The 26220-nt window shown below is 39.0% G+C and overlaps 1 protein-coding gene across 1 annotated transcript in view; it reads left to right on the top strand.

Moving 5' to 3' along the window:
* The window catches only part of LOC146162623 (phospholipid-transporting ATPase VD-like), a 72947-nt gene extending 49191 nt beyond the window's left edge, over window positions 1-23756 (top strand). The window contains exons 9-29 of the mRNA XM_083384256.1: window positions 688-940; window positions 1488-1535; window positions 2008-2086; window positions 4981-5152; window positions 7314-7478; window positions 8900-9076; window positions 10139-10201; window positions 11703-11872; window positions 12130-12304; window positions 12865-13015; window positions 13621-13748; window positions 14595-14743; window positions 15070-15232; window positions 15699-15870; window positions 16415-16591; window positions 17498-17700; window positions 18379-18579; window positions 18838-18918; window positions 19816-19920; window positions 21163-21350; window positions 23008-23756. Of these exons, the coding sequence (XP_083240382.1) occupies window positions 688-940; window positions 1488-1535; window positions 2008-2086; window positions 4981-5152; window positions 7314-7478; window positions 8900-9076; window positions 10139-10201; window positions 11703-11872; window positions 12130-12304; window positions 12865-13015; window positions 13621-13748; window positions 14595-14743; window positions 15070-15232; window positions 15699-15870; window positions 16415-16591; window positions 17498-17700; window positions 18379-18579; window positions 18838-18918; window positions 19816-19920; window positions 21163-21350; window positions 23008-23692 (3705 nt within the window). The 3' untranslated portion in view covers window positions 23693-23756. The remainder of the gene's footprint in view (window positions 1-687; window positions 941-1487; window positions 1536-2007; window positions 2087-4980; window positions 5153-7313; window positions 7479-8899; window positions 9077-10138; window positions 10202-11702; window positions 11873-12129; window positions 12305-12864; window positions 13016-13620; window positions 13749-14594; window positions 14744-15069; window positions 15233-15698; window positions 15871-16414; window positions 16592-17497; window positions 17701-18378; window positions 18580-18837; window positions 18919-19815; window positions 19921-21162; window positions 21351-23007) is intronic.
* The last annotated feature ends 2464 nt before the right edge of the window (window positions 23757-26220 follow it).

Here is a 26220-nt window from a genome sequence, read left to right as displayed (position 1 = left end):
CTTTTCGTGGATTTTGATGATAATTCTTCCCAATTGAGTTATTATTAACGTTTTGTTCGTAAAATCCGTTGTGTTACTCGCTGTATAATGGTGTTACAAGGGTTTACTTCAGTCGTATGACTGGTTGTCGTTATTTTTTCAACAAAAATATGTTGACTAGCGATAAGATGTCTACAAATTTTCTTTCTATTGGATTCCTTGTAAACCTTTATACACGTGTGTGTACAAAAACTGCCACCTCGTTCCTTTGAAGTCATACTGACGAACGATAACGGCTAACATATAGGGTTAAGGCTTCAAGAAGGGTTCGCCGAAATTTTAAGTAAAATTATTATATCGGACCAGGAATGCGAAAAATATTCACGTTTTTGACGTTCTTTCTATTGTAGAAAGATACCTTCAAATGTTCACGCTTTTCGCCTTTTACTTAGAGATTTTTTGAAAACTTCACCCTTTGGAGTAAAAAATTTGCGTTAAATCATGACTGCTATTTCTATATCAAGTTTTTTGGATCGGCACCGATACCAGCCTAGTATCGGACGAGTATCGAGTACTAACAAGGTATCGGGTATCGGCCCTGATTCGATATTTATCGGTCATGCTAATTTATACATTACCGGCAAAAACTAAGCTATTGGGTATAGTTTTCATTGAGATCGTCAACCACCTACATTCCTTCTTCCACAGGTTCTAATCCCTATCAGTCTGTACGTGTCCATCGAGCTTGTAAAGTGGGCGCAAGTCTACATGATCAACAACGACTTGGACTTGTATCACGCCGAAACTGACACCCCTATGCAGTGCAGGGCTCTCAACATACCAGAGGACCTCGGCCAGATTCAGTTCGTCTTCTCAGACAAAACAGGAACACTGACCGAGAATCAGATGGTTTTCCGGCGCTGCACGGTCGGGGGTGTCGACTACCCCCATGCCGCCAACGGTGAGACAAATTTTGACGTGTTTTTTGGTAATAATTTTTTTTTTTAAATAATCGTTTATTTTTAAATAAATTTTGACAATGACTTGGTTGTTAGTTGTCTTGCGACAAAGATTTTATCGTCACCTGTTGTTTTGTTTTTTAACTTTTTCGGGAAACAAAGTATAATAAAAACGAGTGAAAATGTATCTGGAATAAAATTATGATTGCAATTCTTAGTTGAAAAGCAAGTTGGACGATTAGAAAGAACTATTAGTTTTTTTGTCAAATTTGAATTATTAGCTTGACAGAACAGCATAGCTGTCAATGTTAACGTGCTAAGGCATTTATTTTCATTCTGTTCGATACTGTTTTTTTTTACGAATGTAAAGATCACATGACGCTCTCAGTTCTATATTTTATCATTGGTTCATTTAATAAATCAGGCTTACAACATAAAATAAAGATGCAACAACCACTGAAACCCCACCACGCAAAACTTAGTTGTCAATGTTTCTTAACCTTGCCAAGGCTTTTATTTTAATTTTGTTTTCCAAATTATTTTTTTTAGCGGCTCGAATAGAAAACTCCGAACCAACGCCAGGATTCATCCATCCAGGTAAAAAAATCGCGCCTTTTTAGCCTATCTATTCCTTTAAAATAAAAAAAAGGAACCAAAAATTACTCAAAACCGATTAATATATCAGTGTAGGAACTAGGCAGAATGCATTCTTTTGTCGGGTACCACAACGCAATAGCTCTACTTGCGAAAGTGAAAATCTGTCTTTTAAAAAAACAATATGGCTGTTTTCCTAGTTCCGGGTTTGGGCTTTTAACTCGAATGTACTTTACTGTACGATAGTCAACAATGCCAAAGAGCCGGAGAAAATCGCGGAGAATAGATAGGCATCATTAAATAAACCGTGCCACGGTCGATACCTCTGTTATATTTGCCCAGTCGCTGTTTTTTAGCCAAAACAGGCTTTACGATGGTCCCGAATTCCCCGTTAAAAGCTTCCTTGCTTAACCTGTACAAACAGCATTGGCGAGTCTTCTCAATTGTAAAGCCTTTCTTCGTCTTTTGATCGCAGGCGACCCTAATCTGCAGCGCACTGACTCGGTACGAAGCTACAGAAGGCCACATTCCGGCTCTATACGTCCGCACATGCGGTAAGAAATATTTATTTATACCATACGAATATCCGATGCCTGACCCTTCATTCCGGTACCTGATATTTTAGACAAAATGCCAAAATGACGTCATAATTATGCTAAAAATGCCATATTGGTGATATTGAATGGTTAAAAGGCAAGTTTTTCTACGACATTATGGCTGAATTCGCATTAGCGTTAAAAGGTTTAGTAAAGTGAAGTTGCCAACCACACAATTTTCACAGCGTTGAAATTTCAAGAAAGAGTTCGCTGCTTTATACCATACACCTGATGTAATTTATAATGGTGTCAGATCGGACCTCGCTACTTTTTGTCCAAAATATCGGCTACCGGTTTTCAGAACTAAATTTGTATCACATTGTGCAAATTGCATTTTAAAGCTAGTTTTTACTCTTTTGACCTCGCAAGCAACGTATAGGCTATGTATTGGCCCTCGTGCCCTTTAAACTGAATTGTGTGAAGAAAACATGGAGTTAAGAGAACTGTAAAATAACACCCGCGTATTTGTCTTTATTGTGTCCGTGTGAAAAGATTTGTATTCGTATTGAAAGTCTTTACAAAACCCTATGTTTTCCCAACAGTCTTGAAATAGTCTTTGAATACATTTTATTTGGAGCCTAAGCTATAAGTTTAGAATGTGGCTTTTCTTTCAACTATTTGTTTTGTGTTATTCATGCCGCTTATAAGTTATTAAACAAATGATTGAATGGGACTCAGGTTATTTTACAAATGACTTGAAATGACATTTTTACAACACTACACTTAATACTTACTTAAATAAAATATGAAATAAAATTTTATATGGATATCATATAAAATATTATAACAACTTGGGATGCCCGATGCTTGTATTCTAATTCGATACCAATAGCCGATAACTAAAGTAAAAAATATCACGATCCAAACAAATACCAAGTGCAGCGCTTTCTAAGTCGCTAAACCAATAAAACAAGTCACCTTCGGTTAGGAAATTGTAATTTTCTTACGAACTTTAAGGCATAAGATGCGGAGTTTGTTACTGATATTCAAAAACAAGTATTCCGCTTTTTTGGTTATTGAATAGCTATAAATTGTAAAAGTCGAAAAATCAAGCGAAATAAATGTGGGAAAAATCAAGGGAAATAAATGGTTGGGCGTTATTTGATATGACGAAAATACCATTTTGCGTGGATTTTTTGTAGCAGTTTTTCGCTCACGCCTTAACCATGGACGTTAGAGCGATAACTTGCTACTATGTCCGTAAGTTTGACAAAAAAAAAATCGAATCAAGTTGCGAACAAATTAGGTAAACGGCGCAATGTGCTGGTTAGGAAAAAATTGAAAGCGATGTCGATAAAAAACGTGTGTTTTTTCCCGGCGCTGTCGTCAAATAACGTGATATCTGTCTCGGCGCATCAAGACATCGCTATTTGACGAATTCGTGAAGCAAATCCTAACTTTTGGGGCAAGAAACTCGAAACTTGCGTGCCGGGAATTTCTCGTCCCGAGTTTCGATCCTCGAGTCGACCCTTTTTCGTTAAAAAAAACGCTCCCTCCATTGTTACGTCATAATGGCGTGTCGAGGGGGCGGGTTGGTTGCCAAACGTGCTCGGCCTGCGTAAGACGGTTTAACGCTCGATCAAACTTCGAGAATTTCCCGAATTTTGACTGCTGTCGAAACCCCACACCCCCTTTGCTTTACCACGGTCGCCGCAAAGCCTTTGTGAATAGAGTTGTACCCTTTTTACTATACTCTATGATGGGTGCTGTTTGTGATATATTTTCCCTACATTATTGCAGGGTTGCCATGAGGCCTTTGAATTGATTTACACGTAAACCTTTGAAAAGCCCAATGTTTTTCCAGAAGTGTTTGAACAAAACTTTAAATTTGTTTTATGTCCAGCTTATGTGTGCAATGATGTTTTTCGAAACTTTTTTTTATATTTGTTTTCGAGTTATTTTTATAACACTCGTCCAGTGATGTCTTTGAACGTCTTTAAATCTATTTCATAAAAACGTGTGGCAGCTGGCAACCTTGTAATGACTGCAAAATTTAAAAACAGCAAAACGTAGTAAGAATATCAAAGCCTATACAAAATTATAGGCAGCATTTTGAACGTTTCGCATATCTCTTTATTCATTTTTAACATGGAAAACAGCAAGATTTTAACAAACGTGACAAAAAACTCTCAATTCGACCATTATTTAATTAATATAAAAACACGTGTTTGTTTTTTAAAGTGTGCGCTGATCTGTATATTGTGAACATCAGGGAAATATAGGAGAGAAAAACCTAAATCGATCCAGATTCTTGTCTACTGTTAGCCTAGATATCAGCACCTTAACTGTGTAGAAAGCACACAGCACCCGGACTTTGATATCCTGGCAAAAGTGTGGTTTCACAGCTGCCCAACACAAACCGACGCTTTATTTGTCGTCGCTTGACAAAGAAATCGACTCCACTGTCGCCGTTGTGTGTCGAAGTCTTTATGACGTGACAGGCAGTCCATTGTGATTGTGGCTCTCCGCTATTGTGCTTGCCACCCCAGGGGGTGTATCAATGTTTTTTCTTCCACTTTTTATCCGTTTAAAATTGGGATTAACCTGAGCAGGTTTTGTGTGCGCAAGGTACATGGCCTTCGTGTACATGGCCGTTAGGTGAGCCTAAGGGATAAAGAATGCAAAAAAGAGAAGGTATTTGGCATCTTTTTCTTAAAATGTTTCGCTTAAAACCCTGGCTTTGTCCAGAAGTTGCACTTTCAAACTTTTAGGCATGACCTTCATGTACTGGGTTGGTAAGTGGGCTTAAGGGATAAATAATACGAAAAATAGAATGTATCTCGCATTTTTTGCTTATAATATTTCGCTCAAAACCTGGCTTTGTCTAAAAAATGCATTTTTCAAACTTTCAGGCATCGCAACTTTTCCGGTGAAAGTCGCACCAATCACGAGAAGGGTGACGCCCGCGAAGGCCACGAAGGCCGCGACGCCCATGACGGCGGCGACACCGTTGATGGTCACACTGTGACCTTTGCCACTTCAAGGTCAGCGCCCAACTCACCGCTTGGAAGCAGGAAAAATCGGGTAAGCTTTGAAAAAAAGAGTTCAAATTTTAACCACTCAAAATGTTTTATCCGGTTGAAGTAAAATCAAAACTAGGGGCTGGAAATATTTATCTTTGAGAAAAGATTTAAATGAATAGAAATCAGAATGTTTTGGGATAAAAAATTGTTTTCTAGTCATTCTTGTGTAAGTAACATCAACAACAGACCAAAAAGTTTTACAGCAGACGTTTGAATTTGAATGCGTAGAGCTTTAAGCCGGAAAGCTGTCTGACCTTAACCAAGGGTATATCATCAAAAGTTCCAGGGCTATTTTTTTAAAGCGGCCCAATGCATACCGTGGCTTTTCTTTTGCAAGCAATGCCAGTTGCTAGCCAATGTTTTTGTTACTAATAAAAAGTCGGCGTTTCTGAGTACAGAATTCGCCATGCTTAGAATGCAAGACATTGTACGGTTAGTGTAAAACAAACAACAACAATCGGCCATTGTTTCGCCACAAGCGCGTGATGCAAGTTCTGTTTTTAAAAGTAGCAAATCGACTGACTACTCAAACGGCTAAAAACACCGATTTACAAACCTTTAGTTAGTTTTACCTGAAAACCAATAATTTACAATCGAAGGCCAAACACACATAGACTCTTGGTCACACTGAGATAAGCACTTATCAGTCAGCCCCTGCTATTCTGGAATGTTCCACGTATCGCCACTTCGGCCACCGCCAGGTTACCTATTAACCAGTTTATTGGCCTCACGAGGCGAACAGCCGCCACCCTTATAGCTTTCAGTTGACAAACGTTATGGTTGGCGTTATCAGCATCACCAGTGTACAGGCTCCACAAAATAGTTGCACCGTTAAAAAACGAAAAAAATGCGAATGCATGTCTGCCTGTACGTACACTAATAGTTCGGTTATACTGACACTTTTCTCAAAAGCCGTAAATTTTGGTGAGTACATTTCAAGGCCTTAAAAAAGCAGTAAGATTTACGCCCTTTGCCTTGGTTTAATATTTGCATTGGTTGCTTGTAAGGTTAAATTCTCTAGCGTATATTAGCAACAGGTTGTCAATGTTTTAACTTGGGTGTTGCCTAGGTTTCAAGAGGCAATTAAAGACTCTATTTTATTGGAACATCTCTTAGCTGTTATCCTTGCCCTTACCGTGGCAAATTTTTCATAACTTTTTTTTCTAATCCGTCAGCTTGAAGGTGTGTTCCCTGTCTATAATTTATTTAAAAAAAATTAGGAAATCAAAAACAGTTAAGCTGTTTAAGAGTCTGTTTTCATTCCAAGACAAGTTCAAACCGCCAAGCCAATACCATGTGCTGAAAAAAAAACCCAAATTATAACAGTTCAAAAGGCGAAAAGTGTACAGCGGCATCTGGTCAGCGGACCGCGACCAACCGGCGCATGAAAAAAGGATGGTTTGTGACGTGACAATAGAGGCCTGGCGCCTTGTATCACGTGTCCGTCATGTGCTTATGACTGGGTAAATATAAGTTCCCGACCACCGCCTTCGCCCTAATATTTGGCCTTTTAAAGGAGAAAGGTATTCATTTTGAACGGGGTTTGGCCAAAGTAAACTCCACACGCGTTTGTTGGTCATGTGGGTTTCCTGGACACTACTTTTAAAGCTGTTCTAAGCAAGGCCTAAAGCCGTCGTTGGGTCAGAATGCATTTCGTAAATTAAGACCCAAAAAAATCCACCTGGATTTGCCACAGTTACTTACAGAGTTGTCAGTAAACTTTTGGATTGATTTACTTATTAAAAAGTCTTTGGAATACCATATGTTTTCCAAAATTATTTTATTTCCAGCTTAAGGCATATGTTTAAAGAGTGCCGTTAAAAAAAATTATTTTCAATTGCGTTCAGTATGACATTCTGTTTTGGTTTTGATTTATGTTCAAAAAACTTCGAGCTGACCAATTTAAGGTCTTTGAATTCCCATAAGTTTTCTTTGAAAAGTCTTCAAAAGGTTTAAAGTTATATTGATAAAACTAAAGAATTTTAGGGATATATTTTACAAACAATGACTTTTACACCAAAAAATGTCTTCCTTTCGCTTTTAAACATAATTTTAATGCACATTTGTCCACAAGACTTGTTATAGTGAAGTAATAGTTTCAACTTTTTGCCAACATGTCAAGAACCACAGGATTAAAAGGATTTAAATTTCTTTCGTTCCAGATGAGTACACGCCGTCCCGCCTCCCACCACCGACGTAACATCAGCTCGGTGTCGGCCCGCGAAGTCCTCACCACCATCGCCAGTGAGGAACCGGGGAATACCCGTAACCCTGACCCCGGCGCCATCGTGAACCAACAGTTTGACGAAGCTTCACTCGAGGATTTGGTCAGTTGTTTTTTGATCAAAGAAAAATGACTTTTTTAATCGTTTAGATTTGCACTAAACCACGGGGTTTCTTTTTAATTCTGACCCCCAAAAAACATTTTTTGTTCGCGAAACCAGGTCCGGCATAGAATTATTCAAGATGACGTCAAAAAATTAACGTCATTAAAAAAGTAGACAATATAAAACAACTGGTTCGAACAATGTAAACCCGAATAGAGTTTTTTGTGAATTCAAGAGGAATGTTCCGAAGCGTTATTTTCAATTAAACTCTTTTTGAAAAAAAGTATTCCAATTTTTTAATAATATACTTTTATTAAGCCTTTATGGGCCCTCTAAAATTAGTATGCGGACCCCTAAAGGTCCATGTACCCTAATTTTGTGATAAAAACTTTTTTCTACCCAAGGTAAATAAGGTTTTCTACCCAAGGTAATTACCTTGGATAAAAATATTACTTTAAATCGAATTTGTTTCCCAATGCAAAATAACTCTTTAGCGCTAAGTATTGAAAATCGATATTAGATTATCGCACGCCCCTACTTCCGTGTCCAAATGAGGTTTTTCTCAGTGTGCACTATACAAGTGGTTTTCAACCTTTTTGTATTAAGAGTGTCTGTTTGATTCCCAAAGCGATCACGGACTCTGAGAGAATTCTTTCTGAATTTTTATTTTTCATGTTTACCAACACAACCTAATTTTGCATGCAGCAAGGTAAACCTTATCTAAATCTAGAAAAACGGACAATTACTCAAATATTCGAACCTATAACACAAGTGGACCACAAACCTTTTTTAAATGGCAAAATATTAACAATCTCTGCAAATTTGGAAAACAAAAATACGTCGTGTACCCGGGTTTAAGAACCACAGCCCTATTATTGCTATAAAATATATACTTTTAGAACCACTATGGCTCTTAAGTTTAATGTCTATAGTACTGTAGGTTTGCGGCAAGGCTTTTTGTCAGACAAGCTCTTAATTGAAACGATGACGAAAGACGGCATTGTGTCAAAGCCATCGGTTCATTGTTACATCACTGAGGCACGAACAATCGAACGCGCGCTCACCATCGCCGCACACCACACCGCCACAATTGTGCGTCAATAGCCCTTGTGACGTCACGTTTCCACAAAATTAGTCAGCAATTGTTGGTTGTTTGACCGGGTATTGGCCCTTTGCTACCGCCCTCCACTTTCGATATCAATTTATTGCGGTTCCTTGGTCTGCTCTAACAATTGTTCGCAAGTAGATAACAGTCTTGTGATTAAGAAAACGCCTTTCGTCGTGGCACCATTAATAGCCTGTAACCTAACAGTTTTCAGGAACGACACGTAAATAGAATAGAAAAAGTGTACATTATCAATTATTTCACATCCTAATTCCGGGCCAAACGTTTTCAACCGTTTTTTTCACTTTTTCTCCAGGAGACGGACGTGACCCCTGACCCGGTGCTAATCGACGAGTTCAAATCATCTTCAAAGCAACGAGGAAGCCAAATGGCACCGGACCTCAGTCGGGTCATGGACTTCTTCATCAACCTGGCCATCTGCAACACAGTGGTGCTCTCCAACGACCAGAAGGCCGAGCAGCAAACCGCAGTGGTAAGTGGCCATTTTGAACGTAAACAAGCGCCTGTTACGTCACAGAGGCGTGCTGAATTTCGGCTTTTTCTGGTTTTTAATGTTAGATGGTGAATTGTTGCGCGCCCACGTTTTTGAATTTGAACGTAAACGAGCGCCTGTTACGTCACATTGGCGGAACAGCGCTCTATATTTTAGGGATTTTACAGGCTGTTGACTCTAAGGCAGTGGTTACCAAACTTTTTTATTCTGTGGCCCAATTTTTTTTAACAAAGCTGATCGTGGCCCATTGTTTTTTTTTCACCTCTAGTGATGACTAGTTCATATTGATTAACAAAGGTTTTTTAACATTACAAGGATTTTATTCGTTGATGAGCTTTGATAAGTTTCCAGTCTGTTGAAGTTAAACAACTCGCACGCGCAGTTTTCGCAGTCACAAGATATTTTACATAGGCAAACAACTATTTTAGTAAGACAAAATGTATAGTTGTAATGTTTTTAAATAGGTTTGAAAACCACTGCTCTAAGCAAGGTCGCTTTTGGGTGGTATTTCAGATTGATGTTTCCCTTTTAAATGTTGTGTACGTCAGTGCTTCTCAACCTATTGGGTCGCCCGCGAATTAGGTCGCTGTTTGATTTGATTGGGTTGCCGAATGCAGTATAGTTGTATATGGTTGTGCTTATTGAGATAGATGTTAACCATGTTTATCAAAACGAATATTAAATGGCTCATTTTAATCAATTCGAACATATATCATGCTGATGTCTTATTTGTGTTTTGCCCGCTTTAAGATCACTGAAGAGAATTGGGTGGGCGATGCTCCACTATCACACTTACGCTTAACATTTAAGCCGCGAAAAAAGGTTGAGAAACGCTGGTGTACGTTTGTGTAATACCTTTATTAGATAAATCGCGTTAACACTAACGTACTTTTTTATTACTTATTTGCCGTCTATACACACTATAGAGTATAGAACATAAAAAGAAAAATGTGCCTTCCCTTTTTTACAAAGTGGAAAGTTTAATGTGTATATGTGTGTATTTGTCCTACAATTTACACGTTTTTAATGTGAAACCTACAGGACAAAGCTGACTCTAGTTCAATTGGTTCTGCAAGTGTTTTGCTGAGAAGAATCTTTTCAAAAGTAAACAGAGAAACGTTTGTTGGCACCCTTGAAAGCTTAATCTGTTGCGTTTGCATCAATTTTTTTGACGACATCCCACATTTTACCATACATTCTAACCCAATCGTTGGCATATAGTTCCCCAACTGAGCGAATTACCTTTCAACTAAATGTAAAACAAAAATAGTAAATTTTTTGCTGTAAAATTTGCCAAACGACATGTTTTTGATAAAACCTAGGCTGATTAGAAATCTGTGGTCAATTCTATAAGATAAGCATTTTCGTCCAAGACATGTAACACCCATAACTATTTTGCTTCTATAATTTTACAATACACAGTGCATGCATTTTATGATTTTTCGATTTCATTTGACTTCTAAGAACAGAGCTGAAAAAATGCTCATTAGGTATGAAGAAGCGTTTTATTGAAAATTATCTCCAGGTTGAAAAACAATTTGATTTGATTTTACGAGTTTTTGTAAAAACGTTGATGTAATGGTACCCATTAAAAAACAATTGAACTATTTTTTAAAGTAATTAGACAGTTGCTGATTGTCTGCAAACCGACCCTGTTCAAATTTTCCGCTAATCTACGATTCCAAGCAATCCACTACTAAACGCATCCAAAAGTTTGAACTAAATCTTCCGAAACCTTTCACAAAAGCGTGTTGAAGTTTTTGGATTGTGCTTTTTCACCTAATTTTGCAGCTTTGGCACCAATCGCTTGCAAGGTTTTATATGATGATTGTTTGCCAAAAAAGATTGGTCTTTATCGTTTTATTACCTTGCTTGATTAACTGTAAACATCACTAAATTTCTGAAATAGTTTAGCTTAGGAACATAATGGTTGGAGGTTGAAGTAAGATGTAATAAGAATATCAATGCCCAAAAGAATATCAAATTATACCTATTCTGTACGGGCTTTGATAATTTTATTTAGTTTAACATAGATATTTTGCTGGCCAATTGCGCCACCACGTGTTTAGATTTAAGGTTAAGAAAGCCCAAAAGGTTAAGAATACTGTTTGAGATCACTCAAGTCATCTCAGTGACTATAATATGTTTTTTTTTCATATCTTAGCGCATTGCGTTTGCGATTAGCAGTGAAGAACAATTACGCGACTCGGCCTATTATCGCATTTCTTTGCCCTTACAAGTAAGGCATTGAATTACTCAGTCTAATAAAACATTAATCAACTCGTCTGAGTTGCCTGACCCAAGTACAATTATTTAACTCCGATTGCTTTGTATATCTTGCCGAGTAACGCGTTACATTACTCAATCGAATAGAAAATTGATTGAATCGTTCGAGTATCTATCGTTTAACTCACTTTCTACGACTCGCCCAGGAACGCGTTAATTTGCATAATCGAATAAAACGTTGGTCAACTCGTCCGAGTAGAACAAAGAGTCAGATACGTTCCAATTTCTCAATTTCGTTCTATCCTAAACCTCCAAACCAACGAACTCTTATTCCCTCCATCTTAACTCATTTAACCCATTCGACCCGTTTCACCCCCAGGTTGCCCCAACCGGCGACAACTACCGCAGCTTCTCGTCAAACTCGACCCCATCCGGGGGCGGGACCCCCACCAAGGGGGGAAACACCCCCGAGGCGGCGCGCCGTAACGGGAACACCAACAACTCGGCAAACGTTGTGGGTTCTGAGGATGCCAGTGGAGATTCAAACAGGTGAGGAAAATTTTTATTTATTTTTTTTTTCAGCAAATTAAATCATATGAATCTAACAACCAACATTTACATTTACTTTGGTTTCATTAAAGTTGTAAATATTTTCGTGTGAAATCTAGCTTTGGGCTTCCTTAGACAACAATCGAATTATAAACGTTTAATGCTATTTAAAGAGAGCTAAACAAAGAATCCCATAATATTGCTAAATTGTTTTTGCTTACTTTTGCTAAACAAACCATCTGTCTCCTTCTGTACAGCCGAGCCAGTGTCGACCTCGGCAAAGTACGATACGAAGCCGAATCCCCTGACGAGGCAGCTCTGGTGTACGCCGCTTACGCCTACGGTTGCGTGCTAACCAACCGCTCGTCCGCTAAGGGCAGGGAGACCGTCACCGTTACATTACCAGGCAACTGCGGTAAACTGGTCTTTGAGGTAGGTGCTCAGTGATTCTACGTTTATAGGTTTATGATAAAATTTAACAGTTTTAGGTAAAGATATTCTGTCGCCTGTTTGAAGTGAGTATTATCCCTGATTTAGATACTTTTTAATGACGTTTTTTGCGGATGCTTACCCATTTTTTTTATTTTATGTCTAAAAAGTCGACGGTTACAATTGTTTTTAAGCTTCAAATTAAAATTCATCTTTTGTTATCACAAACAAGTCCTCAGTATTGATATTTAGCTCTACGTATGAGCCAACCTATTAAAACAAGAGGTGTTAAACGAAAATTTCTGAGTACTCTAATCGTTTTCCAATTTGAAAAAAAAAATCATTTTTTTGCCGTTTAACAGCTTTAAGTTGATTTTTTCGTTTTTCATCTAAAAACTAAAAGCAATAACAGACTAGAATTCATAATAAGTTTAAATAAAAAAAATCGCCTAATGCTATGTTTCACCGCTTTCACATAATCCAACAGTCTTGACCTTACATATTTAACCCTTTTACCCATCTATTTTGTCACATATTTTAACTACTGTTTTCCATCCACCCAGGTGCTTCAAGTGCTTCCATTCGACTCACAACGCAAGCGAATGTCGGTCCTGGTTCGTGACCCGAGGACCAACGAGATCACGCTTTACTGCAAGGGAGCCGACAGTGCTGTTCTCAGTCAACTGGCCGACTCAAAGGAACACGTGCATTTCGGTATGTTGATAATTATCTTTTTCTCTCGGCTGATCTGTTTTTTGTCACAACATTTTTTTTTGCAGTATTCTTGATCTTAGCTCTTTAAAACATGTTTTGAAATATTGAGAAAGCTGTTTAAAATATTCTGGCTTTCATAAAAAATTGCTCAAAAAACCTTACTTGAAAAACAGTGTTCATACTTAAGTTGATAAAATTTCCTTGATTACTTGACCAAGTCGAAAATGTTGTCTTAACTTTATCGCCTTTGAAGTTTAAATAAAAATCAATAGGCAGCCGCGACGTTTTAAAATTTTGTTATTAATTTATTTATTTTTTTATTTTTTGTATAAAACAGGGAAAAAAGTTGTACAACTCTTATTGTGCTTGTAAAACGTGGGACAACATTCGGTCTTAATAAGCTTACCTAAAAATGAAAGCAAGGCTATAAAAAATGTTAACAATAGCAAGTGTTTTAGAAAAATATATTGCCAGCCTGAGCCCTAAATAACATAGTGCTACTGCCAACTGGCTTCTATTTAATTGTGAAACCTTAGTCGAATTATATTCTGAAACCGCTAAGAAGGTTGAAATCAACTTTTATTTCCTTATATTTTTTACATCAGACGTGTCGCCCAAGGATGGCGAGGTTTCTCCAATTTCGAGCAACGCTAATTCGGTTGTATCCGACACAAAGAGGTTTCTGGACGCTTACGCCAGGAGCGGCCTTCGTACCCTCTGTATCTCAAAGAAGGTAAGTGATTTTCCAGATGTCTTGCGGAAAAAATCCGTGCCAAACATTTTACTAAAACAATACCTTTATTGCTTGATGATAATAAATTGCAAAGCCAAAAAGGTCGAGTAGATCGACAGCATCTTGATTAAGACGTTTCGATACGAACTTGTATCAGCTTCAGACCTTTTTGGCTTAGCAATTTATTATCAAGCTACATTACTGATCCGTGCATAGTGTACCCAAATACCTTTATAGCTTTACCACAACTACACTTAAGAAGCAGGTAACGGCATACAGTTGAAGAATAACTGCCTTTTGCCGTTAATCATACTTGACTGAATGTGTTAATAAATAAAGAAAAACCTAAAGAGGCAACGAAAAACTCTGTGTTTTACAGATGTTACGTAATTGTGATGCAAAACTGTTACTGATATATCTATGTAACATAAATATCTGCTATTATCTGTAGTTTGTTATGATACCTTTTATTTAATAAAGTTATATTTTTACTTTAAAAAAAACGTCAAAAAATAGGTGTTTATTTTTTCATTTTTGTTTTTTAAAGTAAAAGAGAATGCTAGTACTGTTTGGTAAATAAGATACATCAGAATTTTATTTTTTGGTAATTGTAGATGAAAGTTTTTGGGGCGAAAAAAGTCATAATACACTTTTTTATATAAAGTTGATCAAAGAGATTTTTTAAATAAAACTTACAATCAAACGACTCGGCTGAAGACGGAATCGAAATACCCTTAAATACTTCAGCGTTTTGTGTAAATACCAATTTTAGCTTATAACTTGTGTAAAAAAATTCCCAGCGGTCCCCAGATAAAAAAACTTAACCTTTCCCGATATATCCACCAGGTGGTATCGGAGAGCGAGTACGCGGAGTTCGTTCGAGCGCAACGAGAAGCCGACCACAGTCTGGACTCCAGGGACGAACTGCGCATGCGCAACTTCCTCAAAATGGAGACCGAACTCGAATTGCTGGGAGCGACCGGCATTGAGGATAAGTAAGTGTCGGAAAACTATTTTTCTGGAAGCGTTTAGGTTTCGAAATATGACCGATAATATCGAATTGCAGCCGATACCCGATACCAAGTGGTAGTATCGCTACTCGCCCGATATTCAATTATTTTTGGCTTTTAGCCATTGATTACGATCTAACTTAGCGTTTTACACTTCGAAAGGATTTTTCGGGGGGGAAATATATATTTTAAACTACTGTATTTTTGGCTTAATACGAGAAAAATAACCAAAATAATACAAATTTGCCTGTTTAGAACGCAAAATACAAGTAAAAAGCCATAAACATCACAAAACAATATTTTTCCCTCAGGTTGCAAGAAGGCGTCCCAGAGACGATCGAGTCGTTACGTCAGGCTGGCATCCAGGTGTGGGTTGTGACCGGCGATAAGCAGGAGACAGCCATCAACATCGGCTACTCGTGTCGGCTTATACACGCCAAAGATGAAGTGATCGTGCTAAACGCTGAAACTAGGGTGAGTGTGGCAAATTGGTTTGATAACTTGCTCCTTTTTCTTATCGGTGCTTGAGCCACATTTTCCTGATTTTCAAACTGTCAAATATGCCAGAATTACAATACTTCAAACATTGACACTGTTCAAAAAAGGCTTATGAATCAAAAAAGTAATTTTATGTCCAGCTTATTCTTGACAAGCTTTTTTTTTGCTTAATGAGGTCGAAGTAGAAAATCTTTTTTTTTAATTTGAGCCTTATTTTGAAACAAATTTGCTTTGAAAAGTTTTCGAATGTCTTTTTTCCCATAAAGTTGTGTTGCAACCCTGATGAACCTCAAATCATTTGTACTTTGACCTAATGAAGCACGAAAAGCTTATTAATACAATACCACCTGATTAATCTATTTACAAGACAAATACGGCCATTTACACAGACTCGTATAATAATGCTCACCCCTATAAGTTATAACTAGCATTGGTTTCGTAGGAGGCATTCGACGCTTTGCTGGAGACGCACGTTAAGGACCAACAGATGAAGCGGGGGAGCAATTCACCCCCCGAAAACCGATCCCCCTCCATCTTACCCTTTGACGTATCCTTTATCCTCCCCAACACCACAACCTACCCGAGTATCGACGACAGGGACCAACCCGCCCTGGGTAAGTGAGAGGAAGTGTTATAATGACTTGTTTTAAGTGCGCTAAAGTCACTGTTTTCAAATGACATGACTTGAGTCTTTTGGGCAAAATGACTTGACTTGACTTAAGTCTTTTGGACAAATGACTTGGGGTTAAATAAAGTATTTTCTTTCGCCATTATTCATTATGAATGAGGTTATTTATTTTGTAAATAAAACGAAGACAGAAAATGTCTTTCGGGCTATGTCAGAAAGGGGATCTGAAATACACAATGCAACGTGTGATCCCTTTTAAAACAATGCTAAAAATACTTGTTTTGACAAGCTGGTAATTGTGGGAATACATGAGAATGCCTTACAAGAGTAATGTATTGCATTAAATATTCTAAGATCAAATAAAAAAACGTCGAGGCTTATTTTCGCCCAAAAAGTTAAATGTTTATTCAAAATGAGCCGCGGCTGGATTAAATGGCCCGCGGGCCGTGGTTTGCCCAGGTGTGAGTATTTCTCCAGTTGTGAATACCACCGTTTTGCTGGTCTAACCTCTCACGCCTTACATCCCACAGTTCTTATCATCGACGGCAAGACGCTGGGCTTCGCCTTGCACAAGGATTGCCAGAAGAAGTTCGTGGAACTTGCGCGTCGATGTAGATCCGTTCTCTGCTGCAGAGCCACTCCCATCCAGAAGGGCGAGATCGTTAAGCTGATCAGGGACGAACTGCACGTCATGACCCTTGCTATCGGTCAGTCGTTGTTCGGTGTTTTATTCATTGACCGTTGTTTGTTTTGTTGATGTCGATGGGGCGTTTTGACTGACTGCACGAATACCATGCCGGCTTTTAGAATCGGAATGAACCACAAGAGTTTTAAAATATTTCTGAAACCTTTTTTATTTTTAAAGCGGATTTCTGCAGTTACGTCAAGGGCGGCTTTGTCAGTTCTGCTGACATTTTACAAAAAAAATCGGGTTGTGCGTTTACTTATGTAGGTTTTTTACAAAAAGAATCAATTCGCAACATTCTTGAAACCTTTTGTATCGGGAAAAAAAATTGTTTGGGGAAAAATAAACAGTTAGTTAAGAAAATAAGCCAAACAACCTACGCTATAATACCAAAAATTGCGCCGCATGCGTCTTCTATAGTTAACAAAAGATTACGTCAATACTATACTTTTACACCTTCACGGGTTTTCTTAGTAGTTGTAGTAAAATTAGCAAAGCCATATGTTGAATTCTTTACGCTAATATTCAATTTATAACGTCCTGCCAAAGTAAAGGCTTGTATTGTAGCGGGAATAGCTTATTGGCCATGGCATTCCCACTCAAATTGCCATACTGCAACTCTGGGAAGGTCAACTCGGGTACCATTTTGCAAAAATGGCACATACGAATAGTGTCTTGATGTGATGAAGAAAATCTGTCAACAGATTTGGAATCAGCTTCTTAAACTTACCTTAAAACACTTCTCAAATTCTTTGCAAGAAAAAAAAAACTTTTTTTTTTTTGTTGACCAGTGATAATCGCACGAGGTATTTTCCGGAACGTTTGTAAACAACGAGTTGTCGATTTTACCGCTTCGATATTTTCATTGAAATATACTTTTTCCTTAAACAATGTAGACCAACGCGTCTCAACCCCTTTCTCATGACAGGCGACGGCGCAAATGACGTCAGTATGATCCAAGTGGCTGATGTCGGGATAGGTTTGAGTGGTCAGGAAGGTATGCAGGCAGTGATGAGCAGTGATTACGCGCTGGCGCAGTTCCGCTTTCTCAAGAAACTGCTGCTGGTTCACGGGCACTGGAACTACGCCCGCCTTTCCAACATGGTGCTCTACTTTTTCTACAAAAACGCCGTAAGTTGCTTTCGCCGCCGCCGCCTTTTTGCTTGGTTTTGACCGTATTTTTTTCTTTTAATTTAAAAAAAAAACTTAAAAAAGGTAAAAATTGGTTTTGGATGTCTGGAGCCAATACCCATTAAGCTAACTGGTAGTGTAATTTCGGGACGCCCAATACTAGACCATTTGTGTCGATACCAATACCCGATATTTATGACAAAAAGTATTGTTATTTAATCTGATGCCAAATTACGTCATTACTGTGATCAAATAATGAAAATAGATAAATTTGTTGAAGTTTGTGCGGCGCTATTTTGTTATCTTTACCGGCTTGCTGATTTTTTTATGTGAAAAATTTTGCAGTTAAACTTATTTTGGTTTAGATCCGATACCCGATGCTAACTGGTATAATGACTACTCGTTTTTTTAATCACAAATTTGTTATTTGTCGTCAGTTATTAGTTCCAAATTAAATAATAAAAAAAAAAAATGAGCCCAATTAAACAAAATAAAAAAACAATTTATTTTTCCTCCAACTCTGGCCTTTGTCTTCCTAATTTTTTGTATCCAGTTCCACTTGAAAGTAAAAATAAAAAAAAGTTTGCCCAAATAAAAAAAATAAATAAAAAAAAATATATACAAAAAATTGCGCCCAATTAAAAAAATGAAAACCTATTTATTTTCTCTCCAACCCAGGCCTTTGTCTTCCTAATCTTCTGGTACCAGTTCCTGTGCGGCTACTCGGGCGCGAACATGATCGAGCAGCTTTACCTTCTCGGCTTCAGCTTGATCTTCACAAGCGTCCCTCCACTGGTCAACGGGGTCCTCGATCGTGACATCACAGAGCAAACTCTCATGAGGAAGCCTCACCTTTATATGCAAGGCATTCGCGATGAGGTAAGAACCCTTTATATCAACCAAGGGTGGGCATGGGCGACGTACGGCTGGCTGGCAGGATTTGGCCTGCCATCTCTTTTCTAAGCTGGCACTATGCCTAGTTGATCAAACAAAAAATGTTTTTTCAGCATTGTACTGTTTTTTACCTAAATAATTTTGCAAGAGAGTTTGGCTTGCTCAAGCACAAACTTTTATTTGGAGGAAACTAAATAGCTTATTGTACGACTTTAACTTAACCGGTTTGTTTATTTTCGGCAGCTGTACCAGAATCGAACTTTTTGGTTCAACATTCTGGACGCCGTCTACCAAAGCGTCATCCTTTTCTTCTTTCTATACTTGGTAAGTTGCGGTTTGTCTTTTGTCGCCTTGCATTGCTTCTGTGTATATCATTCCTCTTCAACCCCTGAGAATAAACCTTTCCAAGTGATGTCGTTGTTAGAGCCAATTATTTGTAAAATGTTATTTGTACTAACAATTTTAAGTGGCTTTTCTGATCTCATAAAGTTATTTGTACGAATATCCGACAAAGTTGAACTTAACCAAGCGTAGCATATATCTTTTGTACTTTATTTTTTCATTGTAAATCTTTTTCAGTTTTCTTGATAGAGTGAAGCATACAACCTATAATGCTTTATACTTTTTGTTATGTAATGTATTTTCAATTGTGTAATGTATTTTTTAGTTGTAATTTTGTAAAAACTGTATTCGTTTCTTATTATTTATGGCCTGTGTCGCTCCGTTGGTAGAGCGACGGTCCCGGTTTACCTGGAGGTCGTGAGTTCGAACCTCACTGCAGGCTAGTTGTTTTCTAGCCTGCCTTGCTCGCATCAGACTTGGGACTCGACGGAGTCGGCTTTGTTTTGCTGGTTTCGGACTATAGAGACTCGAGTAAGACTACTAGAGTCCGACGTGCGCATGCGCAGTACCAATTTTGAAAACTGACATGGACGGAATATGTAAATTGTATAGGTTTAATAGCATATGGCTGATGTTTCCCAACCATGTTTTGTGGAATGTGGGTGGGTGAATTCTACGTAACCCCTATGAATAAAAGCTAAATATTCACCTTATTTTAGAAACGTAAATCGGTAAAATACAGACTATGGAGTCTGGACCGGACTGGGCACTTCACGAAATTGCACATTTGGTCGGAACCGGGACTCGGAAGTTCTGCCTCTCGTTTGATCAAAATAAAGCGTCAACATTATTGCAATGGAATATATTTTTTCAAAACAGACTTATTCCGACACCAACGTGGGAATCATCGAATGGGGAACCCCTGTCACTACGGCCGCCGTTTTATCACAACTCATGCATCTTGGAATCGAGACAAAAACTTGGGTGAGTTTGCACACGATAGTAGCCGGTGTAACCTCGAAGGTGCGCCATTACGCAAATAAAAATTTCTTTGTGCATAATTTACGCAGTAAAGCTTGCTTTTCGTTCTCTTGCGGAATCGGATCTATTAGCTTTCAGATATAAACCCGGACAAAACTGCATTAACACTGTAAAATCAGTCAGTCATATAAAACGTTAAATTGGATAAAAATTATTTTTGGTAAAATTTTATGATAATTATATTTACAGATGAAATTAATATTAAAAACAAATTGTAATTAAAACACGTAATAAGAATATCAAATCCCATACAGAAGTAGGCTTCATTTTGAACGTTTCGAATAACTCTTTATTTATTTTCTTGATTCATTTCGATGTTGAAAATGAATAAAGAGTTAATCGAAACGTCCAAAATGAAGCCTACTTCTGTATGGGATTTGATATTCTTACTACGTCTTACTACAACCTCCAACCATTATCCTCCAAAGTAATTAAAACAACTTTTTAATAAATCTATTTTTTAAGCAATCATTATTTCACAACTCTGATAAATCCGCTTTAAAACATTAATAGCAACTAAAACAAACATTTGCTCAGTATCAAAGGTTCTTAGTGGAAACACTACTCGTAGTTACTTTCGGATGTTTGTACACGCATTGAGTTCACTTTAGGTCACTTTTGGCCGGAGTTACTTTAGAGCGGATTTCGTTTGGGTAACTTTAGGTCGCACTATAAGCTGGGTTTACTATGGGTCAAATTTGGATGGGTTTACATTTTGCTGTTTTGCAGAGTTAACTGTAGGTCAGATTGAGATCTGTTGAATTAATGCAATGTATTGTAATATGTACTTCATCGGATTAAGTTCACTTGTGAAAGTTATGTAAAACAAGTTGTTTTTTATTTCAAGTAAAAAGTAATTTTTGATAGAAAGTTAGAAATATACAATTCACTTTTATTAAACGTTTAGTCTGAAAATTCATTTGTTCAATGTTAGTTATAAACCATATAAATTATTTTATGATCATAAAAAAATAGCCATACTTGACATTATTTCGTTACGTTGCTGATTGCTGAATAACAATTTTGCAAAACGGTTAATTTTCCAGTTTTTTTATTTTATTTTAAAAAACATTTTTAAACCGACTTTCCAAGCATTTTATCTGCCAACCCCTGCCTTAGAATAAGCACATGCTGCTGAAACTTCTCGGAATAAAGCAATTTTAAAGACCCCCTCTTTCTCCTTAGACTTGGATCAACTGGGTTGCCCAGCTGGGAAGTGTGGCGGTCTTTTTCGTATTCTCTGTCGTCTACAACATTTTGTGTCCTGCCTGCCTTCCTCCCTCCAACCCTTACTACATCATGCCTACAGTCATACAGACGGGAAACTTCTGGTTTGGGATCATTCTCTGCGTTATCGTGGCACTTGCGCCCAGGTAAGCCTATAAGAAAAAAATAGTTTGTTTAAAGCAGGGGCGTGCAACTGTTTATCGCAACGGGCTATAATGTATAGTTATGATGGTGCTGCGGGCCAGACAATCGAACAACATTTACAGTCTTTATTAAAACACCGTGAAATATTAATATTCAAAACACTGCGCCCATAAAGTAAGATCATGTCACTGAATCATTACCAGCAGAACAAGGCAGTTTTACTACAATGCACACTATGACGCAATAATGGAGGTTCCGTGAGTGTGACGTAATACAAATTGAAAAAAGCTAACAATTCCGTTACAAAAATAACGTTTTAAACAGTGAAAAGTATTAAAAATCAATGCGCTACTTGACGGAGTCTGTGCGGGCCACGTATAAAGGTAGCGCGGGCCGTGCTGTGGCCCGCGGGCCGTATGTTGCACGCCTCTGGTTTAAAGCAATGCGTAGGGCTTGGAACCCTAGAAGGACTACATACGACTGCCGAGTGCCAAGTCCGACGTGCGCATGGGCACTACCAACCTAGAAACCATTCCGGATTTAAACTGTGAATTGTGAAGGTGCCAAATAGCATATAATGGAATGTTTTCAAATATTGTGGTTGGATGCGTATCATAACCGCTATTAGTGGATTGCTGTCTATCCAACTTAATTCTGTTACTTAAATGGGTGAAATTAGACCTGGACTCGGGACTCGAGTAAGACTATGTCAAACTACCAGAGTGTCGAGTCCGACGTGCGCATACGCAGTACTAAATTCTAAACCGTTCAGGACTCAAACTGTAAAGGTGCAAAATAGCATGTGGTAGAATATTTCCTAACAACCTATTTAGGGTAAGTGAGTTATATTTCACCCCTATGAGTGGATTGCTGAATATCCACCATATTTTAGTTGATTAAATGGGTTTAATAAAAGTTGGAGATTCGGTCCTGGACTCGGGACTCGAGTAGCACTTTATAAAACTAGTCGAGTGCCGAGTCGAACGTACGCATGCGCAAACTCGAAACCGTTTGGGACTCGCACTGTAAATTGTCAGGGACGAGTAGCGATATTTCCACTTGGCATCGGGTATCGGCTCCGATCCGATATTATCGGAAATACCGACATTTATAGCAACCAACTTTAGTTTACAAATACAGTATTTTTAAAATACGAACTTCGTTATGATAAGTCACCTGGCTTTATAGTGTCCTACTTTGACCTGATTGAGCATGGTTGTTCCACAGCTTGTCATTTTGAAAATGCAATAATTTTTAAAACAGTTCCATAAGATTTTCAAATATGACAAATACGGCCATCGACAAATATGGCATATAAGGCAAAGCAAAACTCATCAAACCATTTGATCTAACAGTGGACAAAAAGTAAAAACCGGCTTTGTTCCTGCATTTTAAGCTGCAAGCTAGACGCCCCAAATAACCTATAGCAGCCTTTTCCAAGCTGCTAATGCTATATTTCTCTCCCAGTACCGATAATACAACTTGGCATCGGGTATCGGCTCCGATCCGATATTACCGGAAATACCTTCATTTATAGCAACTAATTTTAGTTTGCCAATTCTAATATTTTTAAAATATGAACTTGGTTATAATAAGCCGCTTGACTCTGTAGTTTCCTGATTAAATCTCGCTCGGATTCTAAAGCAATATTCCTCTCAGGTATTTCGTCCGCGCGATTCAGTCCAGTCTCTTCGCGTCCGAATGCCAGAAGGAGCGAATCCGCGAGAAGAACAGAGTCCCGAGTCCTCCGAGCACCGAGAGCACATCTACCGGATCCTCAAGCACCCACCACAACCCCACCTTCCTCCCGGAGCGCGTACCAGGCCCCCAGGGGGAAACCCCGGCGCGCCCGAGCCACCTGGCCGCGTTCGGGCCAAAAACGGGGTCTGGGTTCAACTATGGGGGATCCACCCCGGACCTGACCACCACCTCGCCCTTCTACCGCCGTCCGAGCTACAGCACAAACAACTCGAACAACACCGACGAGGACATTGTGATGTCACAGGAGAGGCAGCGCGCGCCGGTCGACGCGCCCTCGACGAGTAGCAACTCGTCCGGCGTTCACTCGCACTCGTCCGGGCGCGGCGACCCGACTCTGCCGAGTAGTAACTCGACCGGTTTCGACAACCAGGGGTACTTCGGTCTTTCGGATAGCGATAACGACAGTTTCAAGGGGTACGAATCTGATACTGGGGAGCAACAATGGCGCCGGAACCCCCCCGGGAATGTCCCCGCGGAACCACCCCACCCCTCTATACCCCAGACCGCTTGGGGCGGGGACCCTAAGGTGTCTTTTGGGGTCTCGCGGACGCCGCCCCTCAGCGACAATCACATTCCAGCGTAGCGATCGTTTAACGCGGGACGCTCAAGTAATGGCGGCGGTGAAAATGTTTTTTTAAATTAAACTTGAAAACAAACAACTTTGCTTGCCTTTGGACTTGAGGTGCGCAAAAAACAACCAAATGCGTTTGTTTAAAAAAAAAAAAAAAATTAAAAAATCACTTCTGAACTCAAAACAAGTACTTCTTCAGGGTAGCGATGTTAAACAGTTAATATCCACTGTTCAAAAAATCATTCTATTTTTCAGTCATCTTTCACCGCCGCCATCTTGCAGACGCCCCGCGCGTTTTTATCTCGTTTCTCATTTTTTTCTTTGCACTCCGAACATCCGCGTCACCTTTTCGGCCACGCGACCAAATTTCCACGACAGCGAATAGCGCGCTATGCAAGACACGCTCATTTTTTTTATCCCGCGCTATTCCTAATCGACCATTACTACTACACTATCGTTGGCGTAACATCACTAGTCGAATATTACAAGTCTTATTAATGTTCTTCTTTCTATTATTTAACCGTTACGTATTTTGCGAAGCGAGCGCGCGCTTTATTATGTTTCCATTTGAAGCAAATCGGGTGCTTTGTTGTTTTTCTGACGTAACGCGCCGATGACGACGACCAAGTTGATGACGTCATCGATTTTTTGTGACGTCGCCTCGCGCTCGATGGTGAACTTGTGACGCCGCGCGCCTCGATTTCTTTTTTATAACATCGCGGCACTTTTTTCTACCTTCGAGCGTCGAAAACGACCGATTTCGCGCTATGACGTCACATTTGTAGTTACCCTCAAAATGAAGCGTGCGTTTTGCCGTCCCGAGAATAACCCGCAGTTTTCATCCCTCTACATTTTTTTGTCGTGCCTTTTTCCTTACTTGTCGTCGAAGATGCGCTGCTGTCCGTATCTCACTTATAGTAGCACTTGCTTTTTTAACTATTCCTACTTAGCTAAACGACGCCATCTGGCGGCTAATCAGCAATAAAACGCTGTGTCGTTGGGTGACGCTAATGATTTTCTGCTCGTAAGAACGCTTGTTTGCGGCACGGTTCCAATCTCTTCGCTAGGGCGAAATGATTTCTTCTGACGTCACACATCGAGCGTCATAAGTTACTGTGACGTAGCAGGGGCACGCCTTGTGGCTCTGGTAATAATCGGGAACAAGTACTTCGCTTTGCGATACGTCCTGTTTTTCGCGCCCATTCTTTCCGCATAAAGGCCACTGTTTAATAGAGTTTGTGACGTGTACAATGCAAGCCCGTGCCTTTTTATTTAACCCACCGCTGAACGTAGCAAGTAGCGAAACGGCGCAAACTTTATTGCGCTTTCTTTCTTTTTTTGCGACGATGTTTTTTGACGTATATACTCGCAATAAGGCTAGTCGCAATGGATCAGGAATTCCCAAGGGCCTTTTCTACGGCCTTACAAAGTAGAACTGACGTTTTTACCGAAAAAATATTGGTTTATAGCGTGTTTTTTGTCGTAAAAGCTTCCAATATAGAAGACTGTTCTATCGGAACATCTGCGCACTTACAACGCTGCACACTCGCAAAAGCGCTCGTTTGTCATTCGTGCCGGACAATTGTCCGAAAATACCAGTAAAAATTTTCCACTCTTACCAATCAGGAACCAAATTGTTTGCAATTCGAAAGCTTTCGTGGTACTCGCTGTCTTGTTTCGTTAGCGTTCGAATGGCGTTCAGGAAAGAAACATAATCATGTGCCAAAAAGAAGCCTCGTGTTTATGTCCGTCCAAACCCCCCCAAACAGTTGGCGAACGAAACCAAAATCTTACTTTTTTATGAAATTTGCGATGGTTTTCTGTTTTTTTCCGCCAAAGACTTTAAACTTCCTGCGTTCGACAGTTTTACGGCGTCCGCTAGATGTCGCTGGCGTGCCACGTGCTTTATTTTTCGAACATTTCTTTCGTTTCCTTCTTTTATCGTTGCAAGCGTGAACTATACATATATTAAAACCCCTATCCAATGCAAATACGCCAAGTGGTGGCTGCGAGTCGGTTCGTTTAACAGTGAGAGTAGCAAAGAAGAACAACAACACATTCAACCATCACTTTACGTTTCCGAACACCACTTGTTTTAGGCGTCCCTTCATGACCTAACTTTGTGACGTTACGTCAAAAAAAAAACACAGGCATTCTAGTAAAGAAGCTATTCTACAGAACTTTGTAAATGGTCGTATTTGTCTAATTCTAAATAGAGGAAGAGCTAATGCTTGTCGAAACTTCAATACAATTTGTTTTTATACAGGGCCACCTTATTCCTTATTTCTACTGACATCACTCATTAGGCCAGTGGGCCAGCCAAGCTACATAATTTCAAGATGGGCGACACCTAATATTTTTTCCGATAGAGATACCCATAATTTTAAACAAAAAAAATCGCGATATGATACTAAATGACGTCATTAAGCTATTAAACAAGCAAAATAGGTGAAATTGAAACAGTACCACGTTTTTTTTTGTTCAAACAGGTTGGTAGACCAAAATTTACTTAGGCGTTACGGAGTTTGGTTTACCTCCAG

This window comes from Ascidiella aspersa, chromosome 3 (assembly GCF_963924565.1).
Source record: "Ascidiella aspersa chromosome 3, kaAscAspe10.2, whole genome shotgun sequence".
NCBI classification, from domain to species: Eukaryota; Metazoa; Chordata; class Ascidiacea; order Phlebobranchia; family Ascidiidae; genus Ascidiella; species Ascidiella aspersa.
This window is presented reverse-complemented; position numbering and strand designations above follow the sequence as displayed.